General features: G+C 34.6%; 3 protein-coding genes across 6 annotated transcripts; all 3 read left to right on the top strand.

The window, feature by feature from the left end:
• LOC125873124 (probable pectate lyase 18) lies at positions 1-3420 on the top strand. Its single transcript, XM_049554003.1, has 5 exons — positions 1-154; positions 597-955; positions 1734-2115; positions 2889-3027; positions 3130-3420. The coding sequence occupies exons 1-5, from the start codon at positions 39-41 to the stop codon at positions 3349-3351; spliced, it is 1218 nt and encodes a 405-aa protein (XP_049409960.1). The 5' UTR covers positions 1-38; the 3' UTR covers positions 3352-3420.
• A 3813-nt stretch (positions 3421-7233) lies between these two features.
• On the top strand, positions 7234-15228 carry LOC125873268 (probable UDP-N-acetylglucosamine--peptide N-acetylglucosaminyltransferase SPINDLY). Of its 3 annotated transcripts, XM_049554170.1 has the most exons (12): positions 7234-7539; positions 8513-8577; positions 8662-8726; positions 9596-9688; positions 9764-9865; positions 9989-10156; positions 10244-10332; positions 12843-12964; positions 13155-13342; positions 13485-13769; positions 14446-14593; positions 14709-15228. In XM_049554170.1, exons 1-12 carry the CDS (start codon positions 7325-7327, stop codon positions 15062-15064), a joined length of 1896 nt encoding a protein of 631 aa, XP_049410127.1. In that variant the 5' UTR covers positions 7234-7324; the 3' UTR covers positions 15065-15228. The 3 variants fall into 3 exon arrangements, with proteins under 3 accessions (XP_049410127.1, XP_049410126.1, XP_049410125.1); XM_049554169.1 differs by having other exon boundaries at positions 8513-8726; positions 13161-13342; XM_049554168.1 differs by having other exon boundaries at positions 8513-8726.
• Positions 15229-17517: 2289 nt separating this feature from the next.
• LOC125873230 (zinc finger CCCH domain-containing protein 67-like) lies at positions 17518-23064 on the top strand. Of its 2 annotated transcripts, XM_049554129.1 has the most exons (6): positions 17521-18535; positions 19152-19217; positions 20926-21045; positions 21122-21397; positions 21897-22172; positions 22577-23064. In XM_049554129.1, exons 1-6 carry the CDS (start codon positions 17675-17677, stop codon positions 22787-22789), a joined length of 1812 nt encoding a protein of 603 aa, XP_049410086.1. In that variant the 5' UTR covers positions 17521-17674; the 3' UTR covers positions 22790-23064. The 2 variants fall into 2 exon arrangements, with proteins under 2 accessions (XP_049410087.1, XP_049410086.1); XM_049554130.1 differs by lacking the exon at positions 19152-19217 and having other exon boundaries at positions 17518-18535.
• The last annotated feature ends 1129 nt before the right edge of the window (positions 23065-24193 follow it).

The raw sequence follows: 24193 nt of genomic DNA, 5'->3' as shown, positions 1-24193 counted from the left end.
ACACTTTGCCACATTGAGAAAACACACACATAACACATATGGCCACCTCCTCTCTTTCTCTCATTTTCCTTTTGTCCTCTCTTCTCTTAATTCCTTCACTCCTTGCCTCTTCTCCCTTACAAAATCATCAATATGTTGTTGATCAAGTACATAGGTATATTTGGCACACATGCATGCCCTTACTATTTTTATTTTTATTTGATTTTCCATTCAATGTCTAGAACATACGTAGAAATCTTAATTAAATTCGAATAGCGTACTGCATGACCACTTACTATTTACCACTTCTTCCAAGTGATTCATTTAAAAAAGAATGATCGATACTCTTGTATATTTTTACTCTTAATCAATAACATATATTTTATATTTTGAAATTACACAATTTTAAAAAATGTTTATTTCTTTCTTATAAACAACATATCTATGAACACTTTCACATAAAAAAAAATGTCTCTTTAAACACCTGACGGGACTTTAAATCCCAATTTATTTATATATAGTCTATTAAGCAACATATTTGAATTCAAAATTCATAATAAAGTTAAAATTCTGACTCCCCGTAGAATTCAACATGATTGACTTTTTTTTCTTTGTAGGAGCATAAATGTGTCAAGGAGGAACTTAGGGTATTTGTCTTGTGGGACAGGAAACCCTATAGATGACTGTTGGCGTTGTGACCCAAACTGGGAGAAAAACCGTCAAAGGCTTGCTAATTGTGCTATTGGCTTTGGTAAAAATGCCGTTGGTGGTAGAGACGGAAAAATATACGTCGTTACCAACTCTGGTAACGACGATCCTGTTAACCCTAAACCGGGGACTCTCCGGTATGGGGTTATTCAAGATGAGCCATTATGGATTATTTTTGCTAGGGATATGGTGATTCAACTGAAAGAAGAACTTATTATGAACTCTTTCAAGACTATTGATGGAAGAGGAGCTAACGTTCACATTGCAGGTGAATTATTAGATATATGAGCACTAAAGTTTCGATGAATATTAAATTTTAAACTCATAATTTCAGATGTTTGGTTTCAAAAAAATATTTGCATTGAGTAAGTGTCAAAAAAACAACTATCGTTTTTTTTGGTTCATGTTTTTTTTTCTGATACATTTTTTTAAGTGTCAAAAACACATCTAAACTATCATTTTTTTTAGATTCATGTCTAAGCTATTGAGAGAGTGAGAAACACACCTAAACTATCACTAATTAGTTTGAGAAACAGACTTGAAATTGTTAGTTATGTGTTGCCACAATGGAATTGTGTTTCACGTGGTAATTCATGTGACAATTTTTTTATTTTTAAAAGAGACACATTCACATGTTAATAGAGTTGTGTTCCTCAAACTTATAAATGATTTAAGTGTGTTTCTTATCCATCAAATAATTTAGGTTTGAATTTTTTTAAAAAATAAATAGTTAAAATATGTTTTTAACACTTTCTCTATACACAAATAAGAATTTGAGTCGAAATAATTAAAACTTTACCGAATTCGTAACCAGCATATTATGGCTTTCGCCCTGCTTCTGCCAACATTAATTAGCGCATCAATTTATGGTTGGCCAAGATTCCAATAATGGTTCTAGAGGAAAATTATTTGTCAATTCTAAAAACTTGATCAAATATCTCGATTTTCTGAATTAACTATTCTTTCTTAAAAAAAGAGAAAGCACTTTTAATATGGTAAAAATTTGACCAAACAGACTATTATAAATAACGAATTTGATTTTTCAGGTGGACCATGCATAACAATACAATATGTGACCAATGTGATCATCCATGGAATTCACATACATGATTGTAAGCAAGGTGGAAATGCTATGGTGAGGAGCTCCCCACATCACTATGGGTGGAGAACTATATCAGATGGTGATGGAGTGTCCATATTTGGTGGGAGTCATATTTGGATAGATCATTGTTCCTTGTCTAATTGTGTTGATGGTTTGATTGATGCTATAATGGGGTCCACAGCAATTACCATATCTAACAATTACATGACTAAACATGATAAAGTGATGTTATTGGGACATAGTGATTCCCATGTCCAAGACAAGAACATGCAAGTAACCATTGCTTTCAATCACTTTGGAGAAGGCCTTGTCCAAAGAATCCCAAGGTAATATACAATTTTTAGTTAGATTAAATGATGGATGTGTTAGGCCAAAGTATTTACACTATAACAAAAACAGTTTTAGCGATAATAAATACGCACATTAATTAACAGAGAGTGTTAAAGCTTATATCGATAGTAGTTATAGTTTTCATTGAATTCAATATCCCTATAAGCTTTACAGACATTTACAAAGAGTGTCAATTGCTTCTAAAGAGATATATTTAGCGGTAATTAAACTATTGTTGTTAATCAATTGCCGCTAAAGATTTTTTTTTTGGTGTAGTGTTTAATAGGCACCAAAATTTGGTCTAGTACATTTTAACTACCACATAAAATCAGTTGAGAATTGCACTCTCCCTCAATAAGATAATCTATAGTCCGTTACACAAATATTTATGACTTGTTTTAGATCACAGGTTTTAGGAAATCTCTTTATCATTCTTAAACTGTATGCTTATAAATCAAACACATTCACATAAAATGCGACTTAGGAAGTATAAAGTAACACTTTTGTCTAAACTTCTGATAAGTCAAAAGTTTTATTTTTGTAACAAAAGTTCTTATTTTAGAAAATTGAGATGTTTGACCAAGTTTTTAGGTAAAACGTAAAAAAAAAAAGAATCTCAGGAAGACTTTTGAAATCTTGACAAAGTACGATAAACATTTCTAACAAAATCACAGTTTTAATTAAAATAAACAAATTATGAAAGTTTAGTCAAATATATGTTATATGATTTGATAAAATTGTTGGGTTAATATTTGAAACATGGATGCAGATGTAGACATGGTTATTTTCATGTGGTGAACAATGACTATACTCACTGGGAAATGTATGCAATTGGTGGGAGTGCTAATCCCACCATCAATAGCCAGGGTAATAGATTCCTTGCTTCTGATTTTACATTCAGCAAAGAGGTAACAACATATCGTACATTATTATTAATTTATTCGCGCACAAATAATGCATACATTATAATCCCTTGCATAACTAGATTGTAAATTAAATTTCATGTATAGGTGACAAAGCATGAAATTTCACCAGAAAGTGAATGGAAGAATTGGAATTGGAGGAGTGATGGCGACTTAATGTTAAATGGTGCATTTTTTGTAAAATCAGGAGCTGGAGCCTCTTCAAATTATGCTAAGGCTTCAAGTTTGAGTGCAAAGTCTTCTTCACTAATAAGTTCCCTTGTGTCCGGGGCCGGTGCCCTAAGTTGTCGGGAAGGTTCTCATTGCTAGCTGATTAAAGTGTTTTCTAACAAAGACGAGAAAATATTACTTTTATGAAAAAAGAAAGGACTTTATTGAAGGGGGGAAAAGACAGGAACTCTATTGTGCAACTTTTTTTTTGGCATCTTTGTGTTTATGCCTTTTTGACTTGATTATTAAATACAACCTCTGCAAAGTACTCCAGAAGTGTTGATTTAATTACTTCAATATAATTAAATATGTATTGCTATTAATTTGAATCTTGTGAATGTTTTTGTCTTCCTCTCTCATTGATTCATATAATATATAGGACAAAAAGGGTCTAAAGGACAAAAGATTGGTTATAATCGATATATATAATAAAGGAGAGTAGTTTGCGATGTGGTTAAGTCAAGTGACAAGTGAAAAGCCACTTGGCATATAGAATTGGTTATGGGGTTTGGGGCAGGGGGGACGGAGGAGGAAATATAAGTACATTTACGCAATGGCAGAGCCAGAATTTTCAATAAGGGGGTTCAAAATATGAAAAATAGACATACGAAGTAGTCGAAGGGAATTTGACATCTACTATATATACCTAAAAAGTTATTTTAACCATGTATAAATTATATAATTTTAGCTCCGCCACTGCATTTACGATAATTGGACTTTTTGTAAGGTAATATGATTTAACATGTTCAAATAAGATATCATAATTAAAAATAATATTTTAATACTATTTGCCCATCGCGCAAATACATATACTTATGGATATATTAATGAAGACAAATGTAAAGATTCAAAGCAATATCAACCAAAACCATACATAGTGATAGAGCCATTTCAACTACCAATATATATTCATCAAGCCAATGGGCATGCATCCTAACTATTTGAGGATTATTGCATTTGCAGGCCATGTTGTCCTTAGTAATATGCACCATAACTAATTAAACATATTATTAACCTAATAACCTTCCAATGATGTCCCTAATTAACAATATAATGATAATTAATTAAACTCCCACTCTTTAAAAGAAAGGGGATTAATTATTAATTAAAAACACAAGTTGCTGCTAACAACTTCTTATCATGTAGTAGTTGTTAATTAAGGCACAGTAGTATTCAAGCATAATGACAAAACCGTCGTGCATTGCTCAATCTTTACTCTATTTTTTTGTCAGTTGTAAGTTGTAACTACTAATGTCATTTCAATTGTCCAAAGTTTTTAATTTCTTCTTTTATTGAGAAAAATAAAAGATTTTGGAAGTATTGGAATACTAAAATAGTGAAATGCTTGAGATGCTAAAAAGAAATTACTCCTAAAGTCTAACGATGCTACAAGTTAGTTAAGAGTACCTGATTTGAAATTTTTAGCTTATATACCTTTTAACCCAACTCGACTTACTCCTCCTGAAGTCGAGCCAAGCAATAATGATGGTGTGAGGAGAGACTATATTCTTAATTCTTTAAAAGTTTTTAAAAAGTGTTTTTCTATAAAAACACAATAATTTTTCGTCTTCCTATTCAATAATGAGAGACAAAGTTTGCTTTGTGCAAATTTTCATCATAAAAGTAAACTACTTTAATTTTCAAATGAGAAGTAGTTACAATATGGAGAGAGAGAGAGAGAGAGAGAGTAATTGAACGGCCTATATATATCAAATTGGAATATCAAAATTTAGATTATCCTTTTTCCAAATTCTCTTCCTTAATTGAAGCAAACAGTGGTCAAATATATAATTACAATTTACAGTGGTTTGATATAATTAATTATAGTGTTCTTAGCCCCAAGGACTTACATGATTTAATCATGAGGAAGACAATCACAAAAAAGGAAAAAATATTGACCTAACTGGAATTTTAGTTACTAGTGATGAGAGGCAATTGTTTTACTTTTAGGGACACAATAATTTATGTGGTTGAAATTTCTTACTCCCTGCCTTTTATGTAACTTTGATCTTGTTGATTGACATATTTTTAACGAAAATTTTAATTAGCGGTATATTTTTACTACACTAAATAATTTAAATTAGAGGTATAGTCGTATAGATTTCTTTTTATTTCATAAATTGAACAGATAAGTGGAGATAATTATTTTTAGTTATTCGTATTAGATATTCTTCCTTCTATTGTGGATAAAATACTACACTAATTTTTCTAAATAACTTATACATTAGTTATGAAGGTTTAATTTTCTAAATTGCAAACGAGACGTCGTATTAATTTTATTGATGAATAGCTTACCTCCTAACCAACTACCAAATATGATATTACTTATGCAAAATTTAATATCTGCATAACTCACCTCCAAACCAGCTACCAAACAACTCCTGACATGTTATAGAATTAGGCATTAAGGCTTAAACCTCCTTCACATATTTTCTTGACATTAGCACATAATTTTTTTTTTTGTCTAGAAATCAAGGTTTCATGTGCTTAAAAATGGGTCTAACCTAGCTAATTAGGTATCTTCAAGTACTTAAAAATGTCTTCCTCAATATTAGGCTCAATCAACTTATCTTATTTTTGGGCCGCAAACCTCGCCGTAACTCCACACCCAAGAGCAAGAGAAGTGATGCTTTGAAGCACCACGCTTGACATTATTGCCATTCGATCACCTTGCCAACATGACAAACTGCCAACACAAAGGTCCCAATTGGAGAGGTTATAGAAGCCGGTATAATATGAATTAACTGAACTCAATATTTTTTACAACGTAACTTATATAGATATGGAAATTATTAAAACTACCTCAAATTTTGCATTTTGAATTCAAATTTGCAAATGCACAACGTTATGAAACTCATGTGTCTGTTTGTGAATTCGCAATTCCATACACTAATCCTCATAGCTATTTATGATAGGCCGGTTGATGGTAATAAAACTTCAGGTGATATTTGACTTGTAATGTATGATAATCCGAGCTCATTGTTGTATATAGAGAGCTTCTTCAAATCGAAACGTCTTATTTACAAGAGCGAATCAATTAAAATTTGATCAACCAAGCACACATACATGTAAATATACTCTAGTAATTGAAGTCGCACTCAATAATTATCATAAAGAAGGAAGTATAAAGAAGGAAGTGATCCATCCTCAATATTGACTTAATTTAAAATGTTAGTCCTTATTAATTAACTAGACTATAGAGTCGTGTTTATCCTTACTTTGGAAGATGAATTTTCACATGGAAATAATTTGATTCCGTGAAAGAATTGTGGATTCTCTAGTTGTTCAATTAAGGATATATGAATGATATACATTACCAACAATTTGTTGAGATCTAATGAACACATTGGCATGACCCCTCTTATTGAAAAGCCACATAACAAACCTCAACCTCTTAATTAATTAGTATAATTAGGGCTTTAAGTTTGCCTCTTTGTTAGGTTTTTGGATCGATACACTTGTTTTGGGTGTTTATTGTTACATGATCACTTATTATTCTTTTTCTCGTTGCATCTATTTTGATTAAAAAATCTATATATGTTATGGGATAAAGCTAAACAGATAATAGTGATAGTGCGTAAACTAAATTAAATATAATTAATTACAGATAATTGTTCGTAATAGGTGAAATTAGATAGGTATAAAAGATAAATTATACATAATTTGATGAAAGATTAAATTACAACAATAGTAGTGGAAAATTTGTTTTTATTTTATCAGTGTACGTTATAATTAGGATAAGTATGTCGAAAATAAAATGAATTTAACTGATGTCCATAGAATGATATAACTAATTTTACACTGTCAAATCACATTTATAGCAAATAACATGCCTTACTTTCAAGATGACACGTGTTGGTGAAATTACAATGTATGCAATAGTTAATGCAATTGAATCTCAGATAAAATATCAGGGTCAAATTGAATCTCAGATAAAATATTAGGTACCAATACACATAGTAGATTAATATAGTGAGCAAACTGGATTTAGACAAAAAGTCAGGGACCAAATGATAAACTTCATTCCAAAGAGGAACCTTTTCAGCGGAAGATTTTTCGTTCGGCGTCCAAAATGTCAGAAATTCCGGCGTCCAACTCCGTCAAAATTCCTTCAATGAAGTCAGAATCTCCCGTCGTCGATAGGAACTCCGGCACCTCGAGGTTACAGCCACCACTTCAGTATCAGCCGTCGAAAATCGTTTTGGCTGACCTCAACGTTGACCCTCCTGATTCCGACGGCAATGATTCAGTACCCGTCGCTGCTGTATCTCCTGCATGTATATCCAGGTTCTACTTGATACTTTTATTAAATAAAATAGAAGAAATGAAAGAAGAAACTTGAATTGTTTAGAGTTTTCGGATTTTTTTTTAATTTGAAAGAGGGCTAGGCTTGATTCCACATTTGCTCTGTAATAGTTTGTACTCCTTAAGCATGTGTTTTTCAGTATGAATTTGGAACTATTATAATTACAACTTTCGGAGTTGATAGTATTAAAATAGTCTGAAATGATCATACTCAAAGTAAAACTCTTTGATTCACTCACTAATAAGAGTGGCATTCCTTTTGGGAAGGAAGTAGTTGTAAGTGAAGATGAACCTATATAGTATTGTTAGAGCTGTAATTACAAATTCAGCTGGCAGCCATGAAAAATGTGAGAAATACCAACAACAACAACATAGCTAATGTAATCCCACCAATGGGGTCTGTGGGGGCTAGAATGTATGCACCTTACCCCTAACTTTGTGGGAGCAGAGAGACGAGACTGTATCTGGTAGACACTCGGCTCAAAAAAAATAAAAATTGAAGCATGATTGCAAGAAAAATATGAGAACAAAATAGCAAGATACAATACAAATGAAACAACAAATAATAATACAAATTGAAGAATAAGAGACTACGTGATTACTTGATAACACCGCTAATAAAGAGAAGAGGAAAGGAGGAGGCTAGCCCCCCATCTCCCACATAAAATGCGATAACACTCGGCTAGCTACTAACCTTCTACTCTAATCCTCGACCTCCAAACCTTCCTACAATTCCTCAGTAAGTTTAAGTTGTGCATGTCCTATCTAATCACCTTCCCCAGTTCTTTCTCGGCCCACCTCTGCCCAAAGAAAATAAATCTTGGAAAATGAGTTCATATACCGGCAGAGGTGATTCACCTCGATATGATGCTTTATTGTTTAGCTTTATTAGGTTAACATAATTGCTGGGACAAGAATAATTTATTACTTTAACCTGGGTCTGATATATTTGCAGGGTAATAGCAGATGAAATTTGTCAGGATAAGCTGAAGAAAGACATAGAGATTGCAGAAACAGAAGGTAAACAATTGAAAAAATTGGGAAAGTGCCGTTCAAGAATGGGTAAGTTAGACTGTCCTCCTGATTGTAATGGAGCTGATGCAGAGGCTGATCATAATGTTCATGGGGTCCCTTCATCTCGGGAAGAAAAAGTTAGCAGTCTTAAAACTGTGAGTTGTATTTTGAACCATTTATATTTGCTATATTGATAGTTGGACAAGGTTGACAGGCAATTCTGCATGAACTCGAGTTCATTTATATGCACAACTTGTACATATTTCTTGAGACCAACTTGGTGTTTCGTAATGAATTTATCTTTTGTTACCTAGATTTGTGCCTGTATCTATGTTTATATGAGAGCTAATTCTTTTCAATGTTTTCCATATCATATTTTTTCATCACTTGAATTAAATGCAGTGTTTTCAAATGCAAAAAGTGAGAAAGCAACAAAATCCACGGGACTTGAAACGAAAAGTGAGGATTGAAGCATATAATTAATTAAAACGTTAAAATACCAAAATATGAATTTAGTACTACAATAAGTAACTTGTTAAAATAACTAGTTTCAATATTAATATATAATACTGTCTATATTCAACACAAGGGGTAATTCACTGTTTGTAATCTCCCTTGGATCATTTGCAACGTTTTGCTGGAAGATGAATAAAATACATTCTATGTTTTTAACCTAAAAAACAAAAAAAAACACAAGGGTGGAATCTCTTTCTTAGAAGGAATGTAAATGATTGGGAAGTAGAACGAGAATGTCTTTTGCTTCAGCTGCTAAGCAACATTGCTTTGGACGGGCAACAAAACTGATTCTACTAGATGTAAGGGGCATCCCAAAGTTCTAGGAGAGTTCTTCTTGATTGTGCTTCATCTTGTGCCAGCTTAATCTTCTGCTTTTCTTTTCCCTTAAAATAAGGGTAATTGTGCTAGTAATATCATCTTGTTTTGATTGTCAGAGGAAAGAGTAGTTAAATACCTTCTTGGTGCAGTTTGTTTTAACTTTTGCTGGATACATCTACTTTGCTTGTAGGGCTTGATACATGTTGCACGAAAAATGCCAAAGAATGCACATGCACATTTTGTACTTGGCTTGATGTATCAAAGGATGGGTCAACCTCAAAAGGTAGCTTATGGATTGCACTGTTCTTTTCCTGGGTCTGTTTTCATTCTCTCTCTTGCACTGAACAGCTCATTCTAGGCGATTCTGGCATATGAGAAATCGGAAGAAATTTTAGTTCGCTCTGAGGAAGCAATAGACAGGCCTGAGTTGCTTTCTTTAGTCCAGGTTCATCATGCACAGGTATGAATGAACTTACACTCAGAGAAATTGCAAATTTTGTAGTCAATGTTTCTCTATTAGTTTTTCAAACATAAATATGTAATTACTGCTACCCACATACTTCCACATCTCTTCCTGGTGCAGTGTATTCTGCTTGGAACCTTGGAAGATTGTAGTTCAGATGAGGAATTAGACCCTGAAGAGCTTGAAAATATTCTTGCTAAACTTAAGGAGGCTGTGAAAGCTGATGTTAGGCAGGCATCTATTTGGAATGCTCTTGGCATAATACTTCTTAGATCGGGTCGCTTGCAGGTGCAGCTATGTTTATATTTTGGCTCTAACTCATTGACATACTTGGAACTTTCTTTGATTATCGTTTGACGCTTATGGTTTATGTAGAGTGCTATATCAGTTTTCTCAACTTTGTTGGAGATTTCCCCAGACAACTTGGATTGCCTCGGTAATCTTGGAATTGCTTGTCTCCAGAGGTATAAAGGGGCATTAGGTTACTTACTGTATTATTCAGAGTGTGTATTAATGTCATCATTTTGATATTCTCGTGTTTGATTAAATAATACTAATGAAAAATAGATTGATGTAGAAGCTAAAAACAATTGGAGAGGTGGAGAAGCACTTTGTATTTATGTGTTGAAAAGAGCAAAGATAAAGACTATCATATATGCTAAATGATGTTTCTATTGACGTTGCAACTGTAAAGGAAAAAAATCTATGACTTATACTGTTCCATTTAGTGATGAGTAAATCTTTTGTGCTGTCACTTCCCTATTTATTGTGAAATAGTTTTTCTTTGCTTTTCAGTTTGAATTAAAATATTTTTAGGGGACCTCAAGTGGTAAAAACCCTTTGGGGTACACAAATGATCACAAAATGGGAACAAACATGTATATGACATTGGATTTCTCTTTTCTTGAAGTCATGTGCATTTGATCATATCTACTGATGATTCAACTTGGCCGCTGGAACTACTCTCTTTCATTTATGGACAATAGAATCTTCAGTATCATATCTTGCTTAAGCCGTGTGAAAATGAAATTTGAGTTATGATGGCTTGAAAGTCTCAAAAGAAATTATGTTTACTAATGTTTCTTTATGCTGAAGAAAATTTTTGACCCAGTATGTCTAAAAAAGGGAGAGAAAAGGTTAATCAACTCATACTTTGCTTTGATTGTGGATACTGTTCTGATTATAGAAATTATGCCTAAACTTTTCCAACCTGGTAATGTGGCTCTTAGCTGGTCACTCTGATTGCATTATTGGCAAAAACGATGCAATAGCTTCAGACAGATGGGGTTTGAAGATGATATTGTCATAAACTTACCCCTCAAAAAACAAAATATACAGACCTTAGATTTCTAAATAGATAACTTTCTATGATGGTCGTGATCGAGCTATGTTGTATGGGGCATAATGTTGAGATCTATAATTCAAGGAAATAGTGGATAGACTAGGATGTCACACATTGTATTGGAGTGGGTGGATAAAATAAAGGCTCAAATTCAGCGTCTTGTGTGATAAAAATATGCCGCTAAGTCTTAAAGGTTAGTTTTATAAAGTGGTTGTTAGACCAACTATGTTGTATGGGGCGCAATGTTGGGCGGTCAAGAACTCGCATGTCCAGAAGATGAGGGTAGCGGAAATGAGGATATTGAAATGGATTTGTGGGCACACTAGGCAAGATAGGATTAAGAACAAAGATATTTGAGACAAGGTGAGAGTGACCTCCGTGGCAGACAAGATGGACCAAGTGAGCCGAGATGGTTAGGGCATGTGAAGAGGAGATGATCAGATGCCCAGTGATGAGATGTGAGAGGTTCACTATGGTGGGTTTGAGTGGAGGTAGAGGTAGGCAAAAAAAGTATTGGGGAGAGGTGATTAGACAGGATTTGAAACACCTGCAGCTTACCAAGGACATGGCACTAGATTGGAAGTTATAGAGGTCGAGAATCAGAGTAGAAGTTTCGTAGGTAGTCGCGCTACCTAGTTTCCCTTATTAGTGGTATTAGTATTTCTTTTCCTCTTCCTTTCTTATACTTCTTATTATTACCTGTTATTTCTTTTGCGCCGGTAATCGTATTATTTGTTTGTGCTACTAGTATTGTCCAATTGTGTGATTTTACTAGGTATGATGTTGTTGTTGGTGCTCGGGCTAGCTTTTTTGCACCTCGATTAGTCCACCAGCATCTTCTCCCTCCTATCAGGACAAGTACCAGGCAACTCTAGAAACCAAGGCTTAGGCTAATTGGAAGAAATCACCTAGTTCAGGGATTTAAATCTGATACCTCATAGTCTCCAACTTCATTGACCACACCTTTGGGTGCTTAAAAAGCATATTGTATTCTGATGGCGGTAAACGCCGTTCCATTAAAAAAGGAAGTGTTTATCTTGTGGGTAGGGAGTCCATTTTCAGGAAGTAACCTACTTATTCTTCATAAATGGGAGAACCTCTAGGTATCTCTGACTCAATCACTTTTTAATAATCATCCTTCAAAGCAAATCCCATGACCTTATACAACAAGAGTAATTAGATCTTGCAAATGGTGATACAGACAGTTACCTATTTTAAGCAGTCACCGTTCTTGAGAATCAGCTTAACCCATCATGGATTTGAGTGGAACTTTAGGATTCCTGGAGAGGTTGATCAAATGCTTCGTTCGATATAACTTCTACAATTGATTAGATTGTCTTTATAGCAGTCATTGTCTGCAAGCTTCAGTGCTTTTATAGGTTTGCAATTTTTCATACACTGGTATTTTATCAAATGCATATTCTGCTTTCTGATATCTGTGTTTGTCTTTTTCTTTTGATTGGTGATAGTTTTTTTTTTCTTTTTTGGGTGGGGTGGGGGATGTTCTGATGCTGTTAATCACCTTTGGTAGATACACTAACTGATTAATATTTCACCAGGCATGTCTTCCTATATTGTTCACTTGAGCTACTTTCTTTGCTGAATTGAATCACTTTGACAATGTCTTTCCAGTGGGAATCTAGAGCTTTCGGAAAAGTGCTTCCAAGATTTACTTCTAAAAGATCAGAACCATCCCACGGCATTAATCAACTATGCTGCCCTTATCTTATATAAATATGGTTCAGTAGTGGCAGGTAAGAGGATTTTACGTGTTTCATTATTTATATACTTAGGCTATCAGATTTATGGTTACAGAGCATTGCAAAAATATACTTAGGCTATCAATTATTTTACTGATGGTGCTCATTAGCATGTTTTCAAACATAGATATAACAATTTAAAGAAAAAGAAAACAGAGACTAACTAGTAAGCATTGGCTGTTAGTTTCAGGTGCGGGGGCAAATACTCTTTATGGAACTTCTGCAGATCAAGTCACTGCAGCCAATGTTGCCAAAGAGTGTTTACTAGCAGCTTTAAAAGCAGACTCGAAAGCAGCTCACATTTGGACAAATCTAGCTAATGCTTATTACTTGATGGGTGATCATAGGAGCTCTGCTAAATGCTTGGAAAAGGTACTTCTTCTTCAGGTCTACAAACAGCTGTAAACCTCTCTTTTATTTGTTCTTACAGGATATTGATTCCTAGGCTTCTTGAATAGATGCATTAATGTTGACCTTGTATAAGTAATTTACATTCTTTTTCTTTAATGAGTAGGCAGGAAAAATTGATCCTAATTGTTTAGCGACAAGATATGCGGTTGGAGTTCACCGCATCAGGGATGCAGAGAGGTCCCAGAATCCCAATGAGCAGCTCTCATGGGCTGGTAGTGAGATGGCCTCAATACTAAGAGAAGGAGATTCTACTTCGATAGAGCCTCCAATAGCATGGGCTGGTCTCGCCATGGTCCACAGGGCCCAACATGAAATTGTGGCAGGATTTGAAATTGAGCATAATGAATTGGTGGAAGTCAAGGAGCATGCTATCTACAGTCTAAAGCAGGTAGGCTTTAAAGTTTTTATATTTTTATCTAAAACTTATTACTTAGTTTGTTAACTTCTGATTTCCGTGAGGGGATTGGTTATTTTTTACTCCCTCCGTCCCATATTAGATGGGCATCTTACTAAAAATAGTTTTTCCATATTATTTGATCACTTACTAAATCAGGATAGAATTAATTAAATTTTTCCCGTTTTACCCCTACAATTAAGATGACCTTTGGAATGTGAACAATTCCCAATACTAGCTATTCCTATACTCTGTGTATTATTTTCTAACTTATTTATATGTGCATTGATATGAACAAAGGTCAAAATAATAAAGTTATTCATTCTATTAATGATTTCTTAATCACCTTGTAAAATAGAAAGTGCCTATCTAATATGGGACGGAGGGAGTAGTTGAACATGGGATAAGGTGATCTATATATACTTCCTCTATGGTGCAAGTGGTTACTTATCAAGTTGTTTTTGAGTTGGAATTGCTTGAACTTTATCTTCTACTGTGAAAGGAAATCAGTTGTCAAACTCTTTCTTGCATGTGTTTACTGCATTTAAGCTTCTTTAATTCCTTGCATCTGCTTCCTCACCTTCGATTTTCATTATGTTCTGTGACACTCTTGTAAAATGAAGTTTGGACTGAAAGCTTGGATTTTAGATTCTGATTTTGCAAATGACAGGCAATAGCCGAAGATCCTGCTGATGCTGTTCAATGGCATCAGCTTGGCCTTCATAGTCTGTGTACCCAACAATTTAAGACGTCTCAAATGTACCTCAAGGCTGCAGTTGCACGCCGTAAGGACTGCACATATGCCTGGTCAAATCTTGGTAAATGCATCTCTCTTACACAATGTCATGCACATCTTTTTTCCTCTTTTCTTCTCCATATTTAATCATCGTGAAAATAGCCTTCATGTCTGCTGAAAAAAAAACTGCACTATAGGTATTTCACTGCAACTATCCGAGGAGTCTTCTCAAGCTGAAGAGGTGTATAAACGAGCATTGTCGCTAGCTACGCCAAAACAAGCACACACAATATTTTCAAACCTTGGAAATCTCTATCGGCAGCTAAAACAGTATGAATGTGCAAAGGCAATGTTCAATAAATCACTTGAACTGCAACCTGGATATGCACCTGCTTTAAACAATTTAGGTCTTGTATATGTTGCTGAAGGGAAGTGGAACGAAGCAAAGGACTCTTTTGACAAGGCAATCCAGGCAGATCCATTGCTTGATGCTGCCAAATCCAACATGATTAAAGCTTCTAACATGTTCAACTTGTATACCAGCATGTCATGATGTCTGCAATTCGCTGTATTAACAATTTGTCCCCCTGTAATTATTAAGGTGGCGGGAGAAAAAAGGAGGAGGGTAGATCTTAAGATTTGGAAATATCAGCTTTTTTGGATTTTAGTTTGTTAAACTTAGCTCCTTCTGGAGTGTTAGCTAAGTAGAGTTTTTTTTTTTAAATACTGATGTTTCCTGCTTTCTTCATCTCCACATGACTATAACTCATGCTATAGATGTGACTAGTACACCACCAGTGGCCTTTGTTCAAATTTAATTTACTAGAGAAATTGAAATTTTAGTCCAATTAATCCTTGATGAGGTTGATACAGGCAGTGCGAATAATTTGAATTACATTTCACTTTCTGTTCATGTCTAACTTTCTGGTTTAAAGTTATCATGCAGGGTTGTGGTCAACCTGGATTTACCCTGCCTGAGAGGAGGAGATTCTGTCATTCTGTGTATGTAAGAGTATGTAAATTGTTTGTACTTCTAAATTCCCCAAAGATATCTAATATGTTATATGACTCTGATTATCAGGATCTGGGATTAAGTTCCCTCTTGCAGATAATTCCTCCTTGGTCAGGGTTCCTTATTGGAGCCCTTCATTGATTTGAAGCAGTTCAATTGTTTCAATCTTGTAAGTTGTTGTAACCATTGTCTCTTAATACAAGGAATGTCATTTTTGGAATTGCTGAATCTTTTTTGTATGCAAAGTTCATACAGACAGGATAGTAATGCCAAGATTAAGCAATGCCAGCTTTTTGAGGAAAATCAACTTTAAAATATTTGATTTCTAAAGGTTTGGTTGTTTCCAGTTTCAGAGTTTATCTTCTTGTTGTTATTGCTTGTTTTTTTTTTTTTTTGGTTTCTCACCCGATATCCAGTACCCACATTGGGGCCCTACTAAATTCGGATTCGCCCCGGGAAGTCCCATATTGGGGTAAAGCGTTCCCTAACAAAGGCGACTCCTGAAATTATTATTGCTTGCTATTATTACTTACTTGTCATCTCTTCTTTAGCCAGGGTCTATCGGACAGCCTTCCTACCCTTACAATATAGGGGTAAGGTATGCTCTATCGTCCTCTCCCCAGTTGTGGGATTATACTGAGTGTAGTGTTGATATTGGTGTTGTAGCTTCCAATTTCAAGGTTGAAAATAGACATGTTAGATAGTTTATAATATTTGACCTTTTTTACATAACGGTTCTTCAAGCGACTACTTGTACACTCGCCTTGTCAATTATTTGATTGTTTACCTTTTTTGGTTCAAATTAAATTTACTTATTTCGATATCAACAAATAAGTTATCTTATAATGATTTGCATATTAATATTTGAGGAAAGAATTTTGATTCTTTACTTATTCTTTATCGTACATATTATTTTATTGAAACGTGTACTTCATAATTTGATGCCGAAAANCAAGTAAATAGGGACGGAGGGAGTAATGATTTGCATATTAATATTTCAGGAAAGAATTTTGATTCTTTACTTATTCTTTATCGTACATATTATTTTATTGAAACGTGTACTTCATAATTTGATGCCGAAAAACTAGTAAAACAAAAAGGATACGGAAAAATAGGGAAATAGTGGGGAATGTACGTGGGAAAGTTCAACCGCGTGAAATAAAAAGCTACTTTGCGTGAAGTGTACCATCAACCAACTTATTGCTTCCACTTTATTTTTTGGCTTTTCATTTGGTATTCAATAATACTAATTTGTATTGAAAAATTTCAGTAACTCCCAAATCTCATTTGGTTTTCGATATTCGTTACGATAAATTAATACTAATTCGTATTGAAAAATTTCACTAACTCCCATCATCTTTGATGATTATTTTTCACATACCTAGCAATTTATATACATAAAAAAAAATCTTGACCTATTAGAAATGATTCAATATATTTTTCCTTTACCCTACCAAATAAAAATGCTCTAATTATATTAAAAATGGTCCAAAAAAATTTTCTTACTCCCTATTGAACCAGATTTGCTCCTAACATTATTTTCAAGCTTACAATAAATTATGACCAAATCCAACTCAAAAAAACCCATCATGCGTTACATTATTAGTTCTCGCATGGATTTCCCCTATTTCGGGGTGGGTCAAAAAAAAATTAGTTGTAGCCTAAAAAGTTTTAAATATTTATCTTGCCTTATATAACTTCATGAATTTTGAAACTAAATTTTTACCTCTAATTACATAAATTATATAGAAATTAAACGGCATAATTTATTTTACCTTGTAAATTATAACTTGTGCTATATTGTCATACGAAAATATATATTTTTTGCTTTGTGATTAACTTTTGCCTTGTGAATGATATTTTCACCAATATTTTATTAGTACTTAAAAGTGTTTTAAAAGGACCATTTTTTTTTATAAAAAAAACACTGATTTAAAGGTCAAAAATTAAATAGACAACTCTAAAATAGAGACATTTGTCTTTCAGAAAAGGAAAAGGGGAAAAAAGGCGATATAAAAAAAGTACTGGGGTCACAATCGTCGTTGATTTGGACTTGTTTTGGCCATTGTTCATTTCGCCCACACTGCTTCACTCGACTGAAAATGGAGAATCAGGGTTTTACATTTTGAAATTCGGAGGCAAAACAAAGCAATGGAAGCCATTCAATCACTATACATGCATAACCTAAACCAGCCTACACTTGATAAACAGTATTTAGGGTTTGATCCTCAACCTCCCGAAGCGGCGTCATTTTCATCGGAACCCAATCTTCAAAACCCTAGTCGGGATCTCCCAAAAGTTGAGGAAAACGACGTTGATGATGATGATGAGATGTTGCTGCGAGTCATTTTTGAGGAGCTTCAGAATCTGGTGTTGAACCAGGCGTTCAGTGAAGAGAGAGCAAAAAGAGGTGTTTATGAATCTATTAAGGCAAAATCTGAGAGTGAAGATGAAGAAGATGTGCAAATGATAGTTGAAGAGCTTAAGAATCTGGTGGTAAATCAGGCATTCAGTGAAGAGAGAGCTAAAGGAGATATTCATGAAGGAAATGGAAGAGACGAAGTGGGAAATGAGTGCGGTGGTAATCATTATGAAGATGGTGCTGGTTGGAGCGAAAATGAAAATGTGATTGATGTGAAAAACGAGAAAGGTGGTGAAGTGGTTTCAAGGGAATGGGGATTTGATCACTATGAAGATGGTGACTATAGTTGGAGCGAAAGTGGAATTGTGGTTGATGTGGAAAATGAGAAAGGTGGCGAAGCTGGTTCAAAGGAATGGGGATTTGATCACTATGAAGATGGTGACCTTAGTTGGAGCGGAAATGGAATTGATGTGACAAATGAGAACGGTAGTAAGGCGGGTTCAAAAGAATGGGGATTTAATGCGAACTGGAGGAGGTTGAATTACCCGCTAAGGCCTGATGCTGTGGATTGTGCTTATTATATGAAAACAGGGACATGTCAATATGGATTGAATTGCAAGTTTAATCACCCTTCCCGAAGACAAAACCAGGTATAATGTCATGGGTTTGAAGTGGCTTTAGCTGTACTTATTCTATGTTTTGTGGATTGAATGAATGGTGTTGTTAAATAAAAGGAATGTTGTGGATGAATCTTATTAATAGTAGAGGATTGTGATGTTCTACTGTTTTGTTTGTTTAATTACGGGATTATTAAGTTTTTTTCTTGTGCATAGTGAACTTTTAAAGTAATAGGGATGAAATGGGCCCAAATGGCGTTAAAGGATTCACATGACTAGTTTGAGATTGAGTGTAGTAGTTGTTGCTACACTTCTGAAGTAATGATGGGCTTGAGGTGCAAGCTAACTGAGGGCTGCTTCATAGTTAGCTGTTGGCACTTAAGGGGCATGATAAATCATGCATTGATATATGTTGTTAAAGAATCCATAATATCATCCATCATTGGCATTATTGTTCTCTGTAAAGTAGTGAGTTTTACTTGACATCTATATGTGAGGTGGATTAATAGGATGAGTATCTGAAGGTTATGTTGATCTTTGTGGTGGTCTTTCTTCCATTACTACTGTTCATATGCTTAGGTTAGAACTTAGATCCTAAATACTTTTGTGATGCTTACTATATTGAGTTCGTTTGTGACCTCTTCAACAGTGGGCAATGGAGAAGGGCAAGCAAAGGGATGAAAGTGAGGAAAGAGCAGGGCTGATTGAATGCAAGGTTATGAAATTTATCATAGTTAAAAGCATGAGACGAGGAAAATCTTTGTTTCTTCTATGCTTCATCTTTTGAGTAATTTGGTTTGATGTTGAATATTGAGTATCATAATGTAAATAACAAATGTTAGTGCTTTATGAAATACAGCCTCTTTGATATCAACTGATAAACTTGTTTATTAACATGCACCTAATATCTACCATTTAATTTATGCCAGAAACACATGAGAGACGATTTATGGTAAAAATCTGTTCTACATTTCTGGTTTATATGGATAGTCAAATTGATCAAGCTGTTATCTTGTGATTTGGCTGCATGACCATTGCAATCTGACATTATTGGGTTATTGAACTAGTTTGGCTTAATACAGTAAGGTTGCATTACCAATAAGCATGGTTTAAAATCTTTGTAGGTTTCTCTACTTTTTGGTAAACTACTTGCATACGGGATTTTTTCTTCCCTTCATTTCAATGAAATTACCTTTTTACTAGATTAGAACAAAACTCATGTATTTCAAAACTTGTTTCTTAGCCCCTGCTCCTCAGAAGATGATGAGGAGAAAATAGCAAATTGTCATAATTAATCTAGTTTGAGAAACTAAAAGTTTTGACTTTTGACCATAGTGTTTTATAATGAAGTACTGGTAATTTCTGAGGGAGAACCCACCCGTGGTGCATGGAAGCTCTTCCTTTTTTTAAGTAGGTAGTTCTAGTCATTTCCTTCACTTACTGAATCTATAGCAGAAGGGATCATGGAATTTCCTTTAATTTTGACTGCTTTTCTCATATAAATTTGTTAGAATAGTGACTTTCAGTTGCATAATGGTAGAATGTAATGGACTGATAAGAAGGTCATAGGTTTGCACCCAAGGGTGTGGCCTATTGGTCAAGAGAACCACAAGGTCTTAGGTTTAAGTCCCAGTGGAAACAAAAAACACTAGCTGAGTTCTTCCCATCTTTTCGAGCCTTAGTGGATAGAATCATGGGGCACCTATCCTTGTAGGAGGCAGCAACTATTCCGTGGAATTAGTCGAAGTACGTGCAAGATGACCTGGACACCATGGTTTTCAAAAATAAAATAGTCATAGATTTCTAGGTGAAGGAGAAAAAAGTTGTATTCGAGGAGCTATTTTAAGTGCAACATGCATAATTTAGTATTTTAGTTGTGGAATGAGTTCATGCATAAAGTTGAACTGACACTGCTCAATGATACATCTTTTTTCTTTTTTATCAGTAAGAAATCCATCTTTCTTTGTCCTGTGTTTTCGTGGATAGATTTGTAGAACTAAACTGATCAGACATCGACTGATTACTAGAGTTTTTACATGTTATTTCATTTAGTGTTGTTAATTCTCTCTATGGTGATATTTAGGACCTCTATGTGATGACCTTGCCTATATGTATGCATCAAGATGCTTCTCGCATTTGCGTTGTGCTGTAACTGGAATTTGCCTCTTAATTGTCAATGCTAAGATTCTGACTTATACAATTGAGTCCTCTTAAGTTGCTGACACAATTGTGAGAGTAGTTGTTAAGTTGTTTCCACGCGTGTCTCTACTATGGATGTGTGGGAAAAAATAGTTTTTATGCCTTTCACATATTTTCCTTCTTGGCTCTGTTATAACTTATACGTTCTTAAAGCTTCTATACTGTATTTAAGGTGGCATATTTCCTTTTTGGCTAAAAATTTTTCTTTTTCGTTAATCTTGCAGTATTACCTAACAGAAGGAGGGTGCAAGTATGGAAATGCCTGTAAATATAGTCATAGTAAGAGAAAGGGTGCAATCTCACCTGTTCTGGATTTTAACTTTCTTGGCCTGCCAATTCGACAGGTAATGCTCCTTGCTGTCATTCAGAACCTTTTTGAATTTGAGAATTATGTCCTTAAGGGATTTATCTTCATTTCAGGGAGAGAAGGATTGCCCCTTCTACATGCGCACTGGGTCTTGCAAGTATGGATCCAATTGCAGGTTTCATCATCCTGATCCTACTACAATGACTGGAAACAATCCTTCCCTTGGATACAACAATGGTGGATCTGCTCCAGTACAAAGTGCCTCCTATTCACCAGTGTCTTCTTGGTCTTCACCACGAGCATCGAATGAGACAGCTCCTTTCGTACCAGTGGTATATCCAGCAAACCAAGGCATTCTTCCTCTAAGTCCAGAATGGAACAGGTTTCAGGTAATTTATGTATTAATTTAACTTCCTTGTTTCTGAAATGATTGTTGTTTATGGCTTGTCCTGAAAGATGGGTCATTGTGTCTAATGCTTCAGCAAATCTCTGTTTCTTTGATTCAGATTATATTGAGTCTGGTACTTCTATTCCATGCAATGGAAGCATTATTAGTTTTGATATGTACATTTAACGAAGAGAGATTCAACTAGTATAGTTGTAGCTCAACAAAGTCACAGACTAGCAGTTAGTCAAGCTCCATGTGCCATGTCATTCTATCTTGGTTCAATTAACTACATGTGTTTTGGACACATGCTATAAAATACACTAGGCACTGCAAAGAAAAGATTTTTCTATGATGTCATACGCCATGTGAATTAAGTGAAGTTTATAATCATTTTACTATTTGTCTTTGTTTGTAATTCATAAAACTTATTTGACAGAGTGTTTGCCTATTGTTTTATGAGTTTCCTCTGACTTGTACCTTGTTTGTTTCTGCTGATTGAGGCCCCGGTCTATCAAACCTCAGAGAAGAGCCTACCTACACCTCCAGCATTTACTATGAAGGATCCAGCAACTAAGACGAACATTTATTCCCGACCTCAACCACCGTGGCTTGTTGAAGAATACCCTGAACGTCCAGGTCAACCTGATTGCAGTTACTTCATTAAAACAGGAGATTGTAAATATAAGTCTGACTGCAAATTTCATCATCCAAAGACTCAAAAATCCCTGCCAAACCCCCCGAGTGTTCTCAATGACAAGGGCCTGCCACTAAGACCAGTAAGTTTTTCATCTCTCCAGATCTAAAAGCTTTTTGATATTTCTTAGAAATTCTCTTTTTGAGGCATATGTGGGTGGATATTTAGCTGGTGTTCGAGGACACCTGCTCCTCCTGATGCCCTTAATTTCTAGCTAATGTTTGAGGACACTTGTTAGTTAACGTTCACTTCTCTAAGATAATGTCTGAATGATCATCTATTTGACTCTGCGGAAGCAACTTCTTCAAGGAATACTTAATTCCTTTCAAGATGTTTGTTTGTTCTTATATAGTAGTACTTGGCCAAGATTATAGGACCCTTTTATTTATTTCAGACTTTCTAACAATAAATCTCAATTATGGACCAAATAATTGTGAACTTGTGATTTCCATACAAAGTTTATTTCATTTTGTTTTGTAATTCTAGGGCCAAGCTGTCTGTTCATTCTATAGCCGTTATGGGATTTGCAAGTATGGACCTGCCTGTAAGTTTGATCATCCCGAACATATTGACAATCCAGTGTCTTCTCCTGCGCCTGCTTTTTATCAGCCTCCATTTGGCATTTCATCTGCATCAGATGGCTTGAGGATGGCGAGGAAAGGAAATGGAAGTGGCTCTCTAGTACATCAGTCTGTCTAAGAAATCTTCGCATCCATTTCACCCAGAATTTAGAACAGAAATCACATGGCTCTTTAGCGTTTTGTGTTGTCAAAAGCTCAAGCAAATAGGATTTTGTATATTATAGCTTGTTTTAAGACTGCAGGAGGATATATGCATGACGATGCAGCAGTATGTCATTAGGAACTTTAACTTAATCAGATGTGCAACCTCTTTTTAATGTTAGTTCTTGCTCGAGCATGAAAGTTTCATTTCGGGAAGCATGACGTACTATGATACTATCTGTTTTGTCGAGTTATGTTTTGGTCTCTGCTTATAGTTGTACGTGCTAGAAATACTTAGTAGACATTGAACCTGAATTTAGTTATATATTGTGCCTAATTCTTTTGAAATTGAAGAAAACGTTTCTCCCTGCTCCTATGTGCTGCTGCTTCTGTTGACATGCTACTATCCTGCATAATATATTATTAAAACAGTCAAATTATCGTAGTTAATTCTCCATTCGTTATCTAATATCCAACTTTCTCAAATTTAATTTTGTGACATTAAACTCCACTAGTACTGAAGTTAGAATTGAAGCTTTTGTCTTAATTGAAGTTTAGAGAACATACTTAACACTCCATTTCTTGTTGTACCCTACCTAAACAATACTATGATCACTTCAAAGTCACCAAGTGGTGCAGTAAAATACAGTAATTTGAATGGCTCTCAAATAGATTAATTCTCACATTAATCATGAGATTACGTCTTCTTTAAACTTCCACAAGTGAGCTTTCTTATCTCATGAACAAAACTTCATATTTAAAAACATCTAGACCTTGAAGGTTTGCCGACAGGACCAGTGAGGGTCTTGAGTCGAGACCATTCATTTTCAAGGTCATTGGTTGTAATTTCCTGTTTTAATTCTACTCAACATGACAGAAAATTACAGCAACTCAAGAAAATGAGCAAGTACTATATGGAAATAAGTTTATAATTAATGACAGGACATATAGACTCATACGTGACTCAAACACTGAAAGGAGTATATTTAAGTGTTCGTTAGTTTAGGAAGCAAGTTATCCCAGGATTATTATTCCACCCTCAGTGTGAGATAAAAATAACACTATAAATCCAGGATAAGTTATCCCACAATTTTATCCCAACCAAACATGATAAAACTCATCCTAAATTAATACCAGGATTAATTATCCCTTACCCGTAGAAAACGAGTCCATCTAGGTAACCTAAACAAAAAGATACACCTACATTAATGAAAGAAACACACATAAAAATATAAATGAACTACAAACCATTCACAAAAGGCTTCTCATATCCTTTAGTCTTATCTTGTGTATTACTGATGGTTTAATCAATTGTGTAAAGAACTTTCTAAAACACACTATTATTTGATCCTCTAAATGAGCAATCAAGTCAGCTTCATCA

This window comes from Solanum stenotomum, chromosome 8 (genome assembly GCF_019186545.1).
Source record: "Solanum stenotomum isolate F172 chromosome 8, ASM1918654v1, whole genome shotgun sequence".
Lineage (NCBI taxonomy): Eukaryota > Viridiplantae > Streptophyta > Magnoliopsida > Solanales > Solanaceae > Solanum > Solanum stenotomum.
Note: the sequence above shows the minus strand (reverse complement) of the source record. Positions and strands in the feature narration are given on the sequence as shown.

What these genes read in the sequence shown, in the direction of transcription:
- LOC125873124 (XM_049554003.1), top strand. Translation starts at nt 39, where the DNA reads ATGGCCACCTCCTCTCTTTCTCTCATTTTCCTTTTGTCCTCTCTTCTC. An exon ending in GTTGTTGATCAAGTACATAG is followed by an intron (nt 155 to 596) that starts GTATATTTGGCA and finishes TTTTCTTTGTAG; the next exon opens with GAGCATAAATGTGTCAAGGA. An exon ending in AGCTAACGTTCACATTGCAG is followed by an intron (nt 956 to 1,733) that starts GTGAATTATTAG and finishes TTGATTTTTCAG; the next exon opens with GTGGACCATGCATAACAATA.
- LOC125873230 (XM_049554129.1), top strand. Translation starts at nt 17,675, where the DNA reads ATGGAAGCCATTCAATCACTATACATGCATAACCTAAACCAGCCTACA. An exon ending in TTGGCCTGCCAATTCGACAG is followed by an intron (nt 21,046 to 21,121) that starts GTAATGCTCCTT and finishes TCTTCATTTCAG; the next exon opens with GGAGAGAAGGATTGCCCCTT. An exon ending in CAGAATGGAACAGGTTTCAG is followed by an intron (nt 21,398 to 21,896) that starts GTAATTTATGTA and finishes CTGCTGATTGAG; the next exon opens with GCCCCGGTCTATCAAACCTC.
- LOC125873268 (XM_049554168.1), top strand. Translation starts at nt 7,325, where the DNA reads ATGTCAGAAATTCCGGCGTCCAACTCCGTCAAAATTCCTTCAATGAAG. An exon ending in ATATGGTTCAGTAGTGGCAG is followed by an intron (nt 12,965 to 13,154) that starts GTAAGAGGATTT and finishes ATTGGCTGTTAG; the next exon opens with TTTCAGGTGCGGGGGCAAAT. An exon ending in ATATGCCTGGTCAAATCTTG is followed by an intron (nt 14,594 to 14,708) that starts GTAAATGCATCT and finishes ACTGCACTATAG; the next exon opens with GTATTTCACTGCAACTATCC.